This window comes from Pistacia vera, unplaced genomic scaffold (assembly GCF_008641045.1).
Source record: "Pistacia vera cultivar Batoury unplaced genomic scaffold, PisVer_v2 Contig1089, whole genome shotgun sequence".
Taxonomy (NCBI): Eukaryota; Viridiplantae; Streptophyta; class Magnoliopsida; order Sapindales; family Anacardiaceae; genus Pistacia; species Pistacia vera.
Genome location: NW_022195125.1, coordinates 127102 through 139540, shown reverse-complemented (window position 1 = coordinate 139540; position 12439 = coordinate 127102). Strand labels below are relative to the sequence as shown.

Sequence of the window (12439 nt, the reverse complement as noted above, 5' to 3'; positions counted from 1 at the left end):
CAAACGACATATTCCCACCCAAGGTTTAGCGAAATATCAAGTTGATACACTTGGTTGCATTTATTCCAGATTCTCATCCTTAAAGTAACATCGTTTCCTTTATTTTAATAAATTCGCATTTTTTATTGTAACACGGTGCACGCTAAAGTGTGCTGGTGCTTTCTTTGGCAAAAGATGAGTTCATGTTAGAAAAAAATGGCTCACATTAACAGCATCCAAGCCAAAGGTTTTTGGTTTTTTTCAACGATTCTAAAATACAAAATCACTTTCGAGACTACGTTGAACTCCTTACAACCTTCTCTACAAAACTCATACATTCATTTACCGACCTCACTCACCGTTTTTTACTACCTCCAATAGTCACTAATAATGTTATTTTAAAGATGAGAATCTAAAATAAATACAATTAAGGATATTAGTTTAGAATTTTGCTAAACCTCGGGTGAGAATATATCCTTTACAATTTTTGACAAACTATTCTATGTATCAACTGTCTAAAGGCTTGGAAGGGTCCACGATGAGTTGGGCGTTCAAGGACGGAGTAACACTGGTACAGCCCTTTTACAAGCACAACAACTCTGATCTGGTATTAATGAGCCAGATCTAAGCTCAATTTTCCACATCCATTCCTGGTTGTTAGTCTTATTGGGCAGGTAGGGAGTAAGCTGTAATGAGCCGACAATCTAATGGGCTATTTATATCATCTGGCTTACCTAGATTTGTGCCTTTGTGGGCCTTGGGGCTATGACCACATTTAATTATTGTCTGGAGTCAATACTGATCTGTGGACTATTAATTAAGTCTGGTCAACCACGTGGTTCATGGGGGTCAACACATACTGGAGCCAGTAGCTGGGACAAGAACTAACCCAGACCCACATCCCTTACTTTCAGTTGGTCATTAAAAATCTCCGGGGAAAGTAAACCGAAAGAAGAGCTATTTAGGAGTAATAACGGAGGTATTCTCTCTTGAGTATTCTAATTCAATCCTAATTTCGACTGCTGACAGAGCTACCAGTAAAAACTTAGAAAATAACTTGAAGGGCGTTTTGTTGGTATAACTGCATTGATTAGCGAGCACATGACACCCATAAAAAACAGAAACCCTTTTCAAACCATGGCCGTTCACCTAAACTGTAGTTCCAGATTTGGAGTATACGCAATTCTTTGTGTGCGCAATTGTATAATCATATGTGTCTTGATGTCCTGATCATTACTCTGTCAGTCACCAGAATCTAAGAATTGAATTAGCTGTAATTTTAACTAAACCATATATTAACGTCAATTAGGCGAAAAAGCATAAATCTTATCTTCGGGAATCTAAGATGTTAGTGATGCATATGATCCAAAATTGATGTTCTTTCCGTGCTTAAGCAGTCAAAACAGAATTTTAAATTACTGTTAAAATCAACGGAAATGATACTCTCTTTGACTCCCTTTGCAATACTAGAAGACAGAATCTAATCTTCAAAATCAATGATGTCTCAAAGTCCTAAGAGTTCATCACTGGATTGGTACTTAATAATTGCATAAGCTCTTGTATTAAACATAGAAATCCTACTAATAGAAAACAGATTTAAGATGGGAAATTATTATTTGGTTCTGCATCTTTATGCTTCTTCTGCAAAAGTGACAAACATAAAACACCACAGACTACAGACTCCACCAACTACGTACAAACACAACTCAAGCTAATATTTTACAGGTGATCAAGATCTAATATGTTACAAAATACAACAAGCGAATGATCCAAGAAATTCTAACCCAACTGCCTAATCTGAAAAGACTCAAGCACTCGAATTGATTTTCTCATTTTCCTTAACTTCAATTTTCTTAGCAGTACCATCTTTGCTGATGACAATTCTCACTAATTTACAAGGGTCAGCTTCCTCGAGCATCTGAACCACAATTCTCATCGTGGGTCTTTTAACTGGTTGCCTTGCCGTGCAGAGAACTGCAATTCGCAATATCTCCACAGCATCTTCCTTGAAAACTTCTGGGATTCTTGAATCCACAAGGCTTAACACACGTTTTTTACTGTTGAAGTTGCTGCATACCCAACTCACTATGTCCGTATTCTCTCCATACTCAAGCTCTATCGGCCTCTTTCCAGTAACCAGCTCCATTAATACCACACCAAAACTATACACATCACTCTTCTCATTAACTTTGCTTGTGTAACCGTATTCTGCAAAATTAACATTGTGTTAATTATGTATAAAAACCTTCCCCATAAAATCCAATTTTAAAGAAAATTCAAAAACAAAAGTAACATTGCTATATTTTAATGAGCAATCAAACAAAATAATAGAAAATTTCTTACCAGGAGCGATATAACCGTGGGTTCCAGCAATTATATGACTGGAGTCTTTACTGCTATTGGCTTGAACAATCTTAGCAAGCCCAAAATCTGCAATCCTAGGCTTCAAGAATTCATCCAACAAAATGTTACTAGACTTGACATCCCGGTGAATAACTGGCCTCACGAACCCATGATGCAGATACTCCAACCCCTTTGCCGCCCCAACTGCAATTTCGTACCTTGTCTCCCAATCAAGTTCCATTTTTCTGGACGTGTGCAGCCGATCCCACAGGCTCCCATTAGGCAAATACTCATAAACTAACAAGCTTGAGTCTTCACTAGTAATACTACAATACAGCTTCACCACATTCACATGCCTTATTGAGCTCAAGGTCTGTACCTCTGCTTCGAACTCCTGAGACTTTCCGCCACGTTTACCAAGTATTGGAGTAGTACTCCGGGCTCTTTTCAGGCCATTAGTATCACTATTCCAAATGTGTTTCACGGCAAGTTCTTTACCGCTGGATAACATAACTTTGTATACATTTCCAGATCCTCCTTTTCCTATCAGATTCTCTTGCTTAATGGAATCAATAATCTCATCTTCAGACGCAACTAATTCACGGAAAGGCTTCATGTTCCAAGATTCTTCCTTCAATGAAGGGTCGTGATCTTTCTCTCTCTTCTTTAAGTAGAAGAAACATGCAAACGAGACAAGCAAGATCACTGTACCTAAAGCAAAGCAAATTATGAGCGTGAGGACATCCTTGGATATCTTTGACTTCTGGGAGCATCGCTTGAAGGAGCTAATAGTCTGACTGCAGAGGCCAGGATTTCCGGCGAAGCTACCATTGTATGCTTCAATGGAGAGCGATCCTGGAATGTGACCAGTTAATCTATTGTTGGACAGATCAAGAATAACTAGTCTCAAAGATGACAAACTCGCTGGAATTTGACCAGAAAGTTGATTTTCTGATAAATTCAGAGAGTTAAGAGTCGGTAAAGACCCCAAAACTGATGGGATTTGCTCAGAAAATAAATTGTGAGCCATGTTTAGGTCGCTTAGAGAATTGCATGAACCTAATGACTTTGGAATTGAACCAGAGAACATGTTGTTCTGCAACTTAAGAGTGCTCAAGTGTTTCAGGTCCCCAATCGACGCTGGAAATTTGCCTGAAAACTGATTGTTACTCAGATCAATAGTAACAAAAGATGAAGCTTCCGAAATTTCCTCCGGTAATTCACCAGATAACCGATTGTTTGCGGCATATAGCTGCGCAAGGGCTTTTGCGTTTCCAATATCTTTAGTGATTGGCCCTTCAATTTGATTCAACTCAATGTCTATTATATTCAAATTTGGCAATCCCCATATTCCAGCTGGCACAGTTCCAGTTAGTGAGTTTTTACTAACTCTGAATCGCTCTAAAGTCAAGCAATTCGCATAACTCGCAGGAATTTCACCTGTGAATTTGTTTTGTAACATGAGAAGCCCCTTCATGGTACCTTTCTTGCACATATCTGGTGGAACCGGACCTGTCAAAAAATTCTCTGAAACATCAATGAAATCAAAGTCAGCCCAAGAGCCAAGTTCTTTAGGCAAAGGTCCAGTCAACTGGTTGGTGTACAAAGAAAGATTCACCAGTTTTTTAAACTGGCCCAATTCAGCCGGTACTTCACCGGAAAGCTGGTTCTCAAACAGCTGAAGAGACACCAGATTTGTCAGGAACCTCACTTCAGACAAATTGCCTTCAAGAAAGTTGGTTGACACATCAAAAAGTTGAAGATTAGTTAAGTTTCTCAATCCAACAGGAAGTTGTCCTGTCAATCTGTTTTGGTAAAGCTCGAGCTGCCACAATTTGTTGAGCTTCCCAATATCTGTTGGTATCTCGCCAGTTAAATTGTTTGCAGAGAGCTCCAAGTTTATGAGCTCCCCTAAATTTCCAATTTCGGCTGGAATTGGACCCTGAAGGCTACAGTTTGATAAATAGAGCCAATTCAGCTTGGTCAGCTTTAAGACTTCAACTGGAAACGGGGTTGGAGAGAAATTATGATCGCCGAGACTCAGTGAAATCAGGTTTGTCATTTTTTCAAGTGATGCCCATGGAAAAACGCCAGAACACCCGCTGTTATTCAGATATAGATAGCGCAATTCACTGAAAGACGATATGCTTGGAAATGATCCCGAGAAACCATTGTTGCCAAGATCCAAGTATTGTAATTTTGTACAGTTGTTCAATTCTTTTGAGATTGTGCCATACAAAGAATTGAACCCAAATGAGAGCTTGTCCAAGGACTGAAGCTGGCATATTGAATCAAAAAGAAGAGTTCCCGTCAATTGTTGATTAGAAAGCTCAATTTCTTTGACGAAATTATCTGAGTTGCAAGTGATGCCTGTGAAATTGCAAACGTGATTATTTGAGACCCAGGAAGCTAATACATCAGTGTTTGATCCTTGAAGGGCGGTTTTGAGCGTCAGTAATATCTGAAGCTCGTCGGATTTGATACAGGAAAAGATGGAAAGGAAAAGAAAAAGACAGAGAGAGGAACTAGCGAGTGACATAGGTGACGGTGAGAAAGAAAAGATAAGACCAAAGGGTCTATTATTCATAGAAGAGCCATTTTTAACTAAAATGGATGGCCTCTTAATCTCATTCTCAATAAGCCTAATACTTACAGATACGTACAACTTGTAAATGGAGTAATGTTTACTCACAATCTTACTAATTATCTTACTATTCTTTGTAAATATAATTTATAGTATGGATATTATATACATAGTATGAATATTATATATAATTTTAATAAAGGTAATAAGATGGTTAATAAACTCGTGAGTAAGCATAATATTATTATCCGTAAATGCTTTGGTGGGATTTGGAGGTTCTGTAGCACTAAGCCAATTTTTAACATTAGTAATACGAGATTTTTGGTTTTTATAAAATTGTTTTTGGAAATATTTTATTTAATATTAATCTCATGTTTACAACAACTCATATATATATATATATATATAGAATCCCTTAACAGATATTATTCTACCTTCCATTATACTGTAAACACCATTTCAGCAAATAATTATTGTGGTTTTGTAGAATTAGTGCGATCTAATTTTTGTACTACTCTCACAAGCTATAGAGAGTATGGGCCACCAACCACGTGGATGACAGTGGTGGTGGGTAAGTGGTAAGAGGCAGCCATTAATTTGAAATGCAGGAGACAAATCTAGAATAAAAGGGAAAATTTGCCCATCTACCAAATGGAGCATTAGATCAACAAGGCAATAACAAACAAACATTTTCGTGTCATTTTAGATTCCATAGCCATCCATACACAATAACACTTGAAAGCCCATTGGCCATTGTCTTTTTGAGGCATGTGATAGGGTTACTCAATTTGAAAAATATAATATTCAGACATTCTAGTATTTATACATATAAATAATCATAGGGTCTGATTAAAAATTGACATAAGAGCAATTTAGTGCTCAAGAGTTTTCTAATAATCAAGATCCCGTAACTTAACTATGATTGAGTAAGATTAAAACTATGAATTCAATTGATCCCTTTTTAACCTGATATAGTCATTAATCATCTTTTAATACTAGGTAATCAAACAGTCAACTAGGATTTTTGGATGTATTTCTTAAGAGGCTTGAGTTCAATCTACTTTAGCCGATTAAAAGGTTATTTGATCTTTGATTTTAGGATTCTAAAGAATTAATTGAAATGTGAATTTTATTATTTGTTATATAGACTTATAGTGGGTAGGAGCGATTTATTCCTCTTCCAGGTTTGGTTGACTAATTGAGTAAATAAAAGGAGGTATAGTGTTGATTGCTGTCCTCCGTTACTTATCTTTCTTCTCAGAACGGTAGACCAAGTCTTCCATAAAATGACAAAATAACAGGAAAGGAAATGCAAACGAGAAGAAGATGAGCAATTAATTGTTATTGTACCCTTTAATCTGTAGTTTAATTATTATTATTTTTTTCTTTTAAATGATTTAACAAGTAGTTAATAATCAAAACATTCATTGTATTTTTATGATGATATATGCACAAATTGTTTTGCTGGCTTTTGGGATCCATCTGTTTGGTACGCGCTCAAGTGACAATGAAATGTGATATACGGAAGTATGAACATGAAGCCGCCGACATTGACTAAATTGGAGGATTGGGTTCAATCAAAAGCACGTGGATAATGTTATCAATAAATATCGAGTGATGAAAGAAACCTCCATCGCTGTTGATTCACTTTGAGACAAAACTCAGCTGCTTCCAAGGGGAATCCATGGATGGTTGATTCATTGCACCTTCTGTAGTTGCAATCTATAGTAAAATGACAGCAAATGGGGATGTCCTATCATTATCTTTTATGTGCATAGTCAAAAACAACTCACCAACAGGTGGGTCTAAATCACCCCATCTTATTCTTACTAATGTTACTGCAAAGAAATTGTGGTTACTTTTCACTACCATGCAACTGTATATTTCATGACAATTAAATGACGAGAGTCTTGTGATTTGTGAATCAAATAAAAAAAATAAAAAAAAAATTGTTGGCTTTTTCACAGCTAAAGAGGTAAATATCTCACTCTATATATCAAAATTGAAAACAAAAGATTTAAGATCCGGAATTCCCACGACTAAAATAGTAAATCAATTAGGCGAAAAAGCAAAATCTTATCTCCGGAATCAGAGTTACTGATGCATATGATCCAAAATTGATGTTCTTTCCGTGCTTAAGCAGTCAAAACAGAATTTAAATTACTGTTAAAATCAACGGAAATGATACTCTCTTTGACTCCCTTTGCAATACTAGAAGACAGAATCTAATCTTCAAAATCAATGATGTCTCAAGTCCTAAGAGTTCATCACTGGATTGGTACTTAATAATTGCATAAGCTCTTGTATTAACATAGAAACCTACTAATAGAAAACGATTTAAGATGGGAAATTATTATTTGGTTCTGCATCTTTATGTTCTTCTGCAAAAGTACAAACATAAAACACCACAGACTACAGACTCCACCAACTACGTACAAACACAACTCAAGCTAATATTTTACAGGTGATCAAGATCTAATATGTTACAAAATACAAAGCGAATGATCCAAGAAATTCTAACCCAACTGCCTAATCTGAAAAGACTCAAGCACTCGAATTGATTTTCTCATTTTCCTTAACTTCATTTTCTTAGCAGTACCATCTTTGCTGATGACAATTCTCACTAATTTAAGGGTCAGCTTCCTCGAGCATCTGAACACAATTCTCATCGTGGGTCTTTTAACTGGTTGCCTTGCCGTGCAGAGAACTGCAATTCGCAATATCTCCACAGCATCTTCCTTGAAAACTTCTGGGATTCTTGAATCCACAAGGCTTAACAACGTTTTTTACTGTTGAAGTTGCTGCATACCCAACTCACTATGTCCGTATTCTCTCCATACTCGGCTCTATCGGCCTCTTTCCAGTAACCAGCTCCATTAATAACACCAAAACTATACACATCACTCTTCTCATTAACTTGCTTGTGTAACCGTATTCTGCAAAATTAACATTGTGTTAATTATGTATAAAACCTCCCCATAAATCCATTTTAAAGAAAATTCAAAAACAAAGAACATTGCTAATTTAATGAGCATCAACAAATATAGAAAATTTCTTACCAGGAGCGATTAACCGTGGGTTCCAGCAATTATATGACTGGAGTCTTTACTGCTATTGGCTTGAACAATCTTAGCAAGCCCAAAATCTGCAATCCTAGGCTTCAAGAATTCATCCAACAAAATGTTACTAGAACTTGAATCCGGTGAATAACTGGCCTCACGAACCCATGATGCAGATACTCCAACCCCTTTGCCGCCCCAACTGCAATTTCGTACCTTGTCTCCCAATCAAGTTCCATTTTTCGGACGTGTGCAGCCGATCCCACAGGCTCCCATTAGGCAAATACTCATAAACTACAAGCTTGAGTCTTCACTAGTAAACTACAATACAGCTTCACCACATTCACATGCCTTATTGAGCTCAAGGTCTGTACCTCTGCTTCGAACTCCTGAGACTTTCCGCCACGTTTACCAAGTATTGGAGTAGTACTCGGGCTCTTTTCAGGCCATTAGTATCACTATTCCAAATGTGTTTCACGGCAAGTTCTTACCGCTGGATAACATAACTTTGTATACATTTCCAGATCCTCCTTTTCCTATCAGATTCTCTTGCTTATGGAATCAATAATCTCATCTTCAGACGCAACTAATTCACGGAAAGGCTTCATGTTCCAAGATTCTTCCTTCAATGAAGGGTCGTGATCTTTCTCTCTCTTCTTAAGTAGAAGAACATGCAAACGAGACAGCAAGATCACTGTACCTAAAGCAAAGCAAATTAGAGCGTGAGGACATCCTTCGTATCTTTGACTTCTGGGAGCATCGCTGAGAAGATAATAGTCTGACTGCAGAGGCCAGGATTTCCGGCGAAGCTACCATTGTATGCTTCAATGGAGAGCGATCTGGAATGTGACCAGTTAATCTATTGTTGGACAGATCAAGAATAACTAGTCTCAAAGATGACAAACTCGCTGGAATTTGACCAGAAAGTTGATTTTCTGATAAATTCAGAGAGTTAAGAGTCGGTAAAGACCCCAAAACTGTGGGATTTGCGCAGAAAATAAATTGTGAGCCATGTTTAGGTCGCTTAGAGAATGCATGAACCTAATGACTTCGGAATTGAACCAGAGAACATGTGTTCTGCAACTTAAGAGTGCTCAGTGTTTTCAGGTCCCCAATCGACGCCGGAAATTTGCCTGAAAACTGATTGTTACTCAGATAATAGTAACAAAAGATGACAGTTCCGAAATTTCCTCCGGTAATTCACCAGATACCGATTGTTTGCGGCATATAGCTGCGCAAGGCTTTTGCGTTTCCAATATCTTTAGTGATTGGCCCTTCAATTTGATTCAACTCAATGTCTTATATTCAAATTTGGCAATCCCCATATTCCAGCTGGCACAGTTCCAGTTAGTGAGTTTTTACTAACTCTGAATCGCGCTAAAGTCAAGCAATTCGCATAACTCGCAGGAATTTCACCTGTGAATTTGTTTTAACATGAGAAGCCCCTTCATGGTACCTTTCTTGCACATATCTGGTGGAACGGACCTGTCAAAAATTCTCTGAAACATCAATGAAATCAAAGTCAGCCAAGAGCCAAGTTCTTTAGGCAAAGGTCCAGTCAACTGGTTGTGTACAAAGAAAGATTCACCAGTTTTTTAAACTGGCCCAATTCAGCCGGTACTTCACCGGAAAGCTGGTTCTCAAACAGCTGAAGAGACACCAGATTTGTCAGGAACCTCACTTCAGACAAATTGCCTTCAAGAAAGTTGGTTGACACATCAAAAAGTTGAAGATTAGTTAAGTTTCTCAATCCAACAGGAAGTTGTCCTGTCAATCTGTTTTGGTAAAGCTCGAGCTGCCACAATTTGTTGAGCTTCCCAATATCTGTTGGTATCTCGCCAGTTAAATTGTTTGCAGAGAGCTCCAAGTTTATGAGCTCCCCTAAATTTCCAATTTCGGCTGGAATTGGACCCTGAAGGCTACAGTTTGATAAATAGAGCCAATTCAGCTGGTCAGCTTTAAGACTTCAACTGGAAACGGGGTTGGAGAGAAATTATGATCGCCGAGACTCAGTGAAATCAGGTTTGTCATTTTTTCAAGTGATGCCCATGGAAAAACGCCAGAACACCCGCTGTTATTCAGATATAGATAGCGCAATTCATGAAAGTGCGCATAAAATAAACCCAACAGTATCTAGAAAAATCATCAATGAAAGATACATAATACCTGGATTTACCAACAGATTCCACTGGAGTGGGCCCAAAAACGTCACTGTGAATTAACTCCAGTATTTTTGTTGCTCTCGTGCCTGTCGATTGAAAACTAACCCGATTCTGCTTGCCTTGTAAACATTCCTCACAAAACCCAAAACTCATGGAACAGTTAGGAATACCTTCAACCATATTCTGAGTCACCAAAGTAGACAAAGTCGTCTCTCCAATGTGCCCCATTCGCTGATGCCACAATGTAGCATAATCAATTTCTTTTTTAGCCTCCTTTTCCAAAACATAACCACCCAAAGAGGAATTTCTTACAACTGATGCCTGCAGCCTGTATAGTGTACCATGTCGAACTCCTCGTGCAATAACCATAGATCTCCGAGTCATCTTACAGGATGTTCTGTCACAATTAAATACTATAACTACGTCAGCCATTATTCCAACAAAGAGCAGATTTCTACTCATACTAGGGATGTGCATCACTTCAAGGAGCGTCCTCACTTAACCATCATGCAACCTCAGCCTGATTTTCCAGCGGCCAATAATCTTCAAAACAGTATCATCTCCTAACAGAACGTTTCCTCCATTGCATGTCTCATACTCACAAAACCATTCCTTGTGAGGTGTCATATGGAATGACGCACCAGTATCAACATACCAGACTGATTGGTCTGATCCAGCCACACATGCAGCAGCCACATACATATCACCATTTGATTCCTGTTTGTATGAAGTTTCAGCTTCCTTCCCCTTCACTGGTTTGTTTCTGCAGTCTTTCTTAAAATGCCCAAATTCCTGACATCTCCAACATTTAATCTTACTTTTATCCTTGCTCTTAGATCTACCTTGCGACTTTCCCCTATCGCCAGACTTATTAGAATTCCTATCAAGGTTTCGTCCCCTAGCAGTTAAAGCATCCCTAGACGAGCCCTCTGAACCTCTTCGCCGCATATCCTCTGCCAACAATGTAGAACATACATATTCCCACGACATCTGTGTCAATCTTCCACCACCAATCGCAACAATCAGGTTGTCCCCCGTATCAGGTAGCGAGCATAACAATGTTACCATTTTCTCATATTCGGTGAGTTGTACATCCACAGCCAGCAGTTGATTCACCATAGTATTAAACTCATCCAGATGTGCAGCAAGAGAATCCCCATCATGCATACAGAGATTATAGAGTTTCTTGCGACAGAACAACACGTTCACCAAAGACTTACTCAGATGCATACTTTCCAGCTTCTGCCATGAACCCTTAGCCGTATCCTGATCCATCACATTCGTTAGAACAGAGTCCTCAAGACAGATGCGAATCAAACCTCTGGCTTTCCGATCCATCTTGTCCCATTCAGCAAGTGCGGCACGATCAGTCGCTGATAATTCTCCTTCAGGTGGCATTGCAGGTTTAGACCCAAGCGTACTTGACAATGCAATTCCAGACGTTTCACTCGTCGTAACAACGATAGTCCCAACTGTCAACCTATCATTCACAATTGCACCCCACAAGTCCCTATCAATGAGTAGAGACAACAACCTTTGATCCCACCATCTCTAAATCACAATCTAACAAAACCTTGCTCTGATACCAATTGAACGAAATAGAGACAACAACAGGAACAAAATATAATAGTAAAACAAATCAAACAGTAAACAAAGAAAATAACACGCGCGATTTACCTTGGTTCACCCAATGTGGGCTACGTCCAGCTGAGTCAATATTATTGCAATATGCCTCACCTCTCTCGTTTACAATGAATGAATTGCCCTATGATTTGCTATCACCTCCATAACAAGAGAAAAATGTGTTTATATACTAGGTTTAAGAGACTAAACCTAGTTTTACACGGATTCCTATTCCTAAGCCCAACCCAATAAGGAATTAGTAACTTAAAAGAAATCCTACAGCGGTTATACATGGAAAAGCCCAAAACCGCCTACGGGCTCACGGGCATTGCCCCCGCGAACCTCGCATGATGACCGGGCAGCAGGACCCCCAAGTGCGTCTGCATTACCCATTAATGCTGAAGTAGTCGACAACTCCAACATGTCAGTCACCAGAATCTAAGAATTGAATTAGCTGTAATTTTAACTAAACCATATATTAACGTCAATTAGGCGAAAAAGCATAATCTTATCTTGGGAATCTAAGATGTTAGTGATGCATATGATCCAAATTGATGTTCTTTCCGTGCTAAGCAGTCAAAAACGAATTTTAAATTACTGTTAAAATCAACGGAAATGATACTCTCTTTGACTCTTTGCAATACTAGAAGACAGAATCTAATCTTCAAAATCAATGATGCTCAAAGTCC

The 12439-nt window shown here is 38.4% G+C and overlaps 1 protein-coding gene and 1 pseudogene across 1 annotated transcript; both read right to left on the bottom strand.

Moving 5' to 3' along the window:
• Positions 1-1560: 1560 nt before the first annotated feature.
• On the bottom strand, positions 1561-4929 carry LOC116135108 (receptor-like protein kinase 7). Its single transcript, XM_031420816.1, has 2 exons — positions 2323-4929; positions 1561-2187 (listed from the first exon to the last, which is right to left on the bottom strand). The coding sequence occupies exons 1-2, from the start codon at positions 4907-4909 to the stop codon at positions 1787-1789; spliced, it is 2988 nt and encodes a 995-aa protein (XP_031276676.1). The 5' UTR covers positions 4910-4929; the 3' UTR covers positions 1561-1786.
• Positions 4930-7422: 2493 nt separating this feature from the next.
• LOC116135209 lies at positions 7423-10511 on the bottom strand (annotated as a pseudogene).
• Between the last annotated feature and the right edge of the window lie 1928 nt (positions 10512-12439).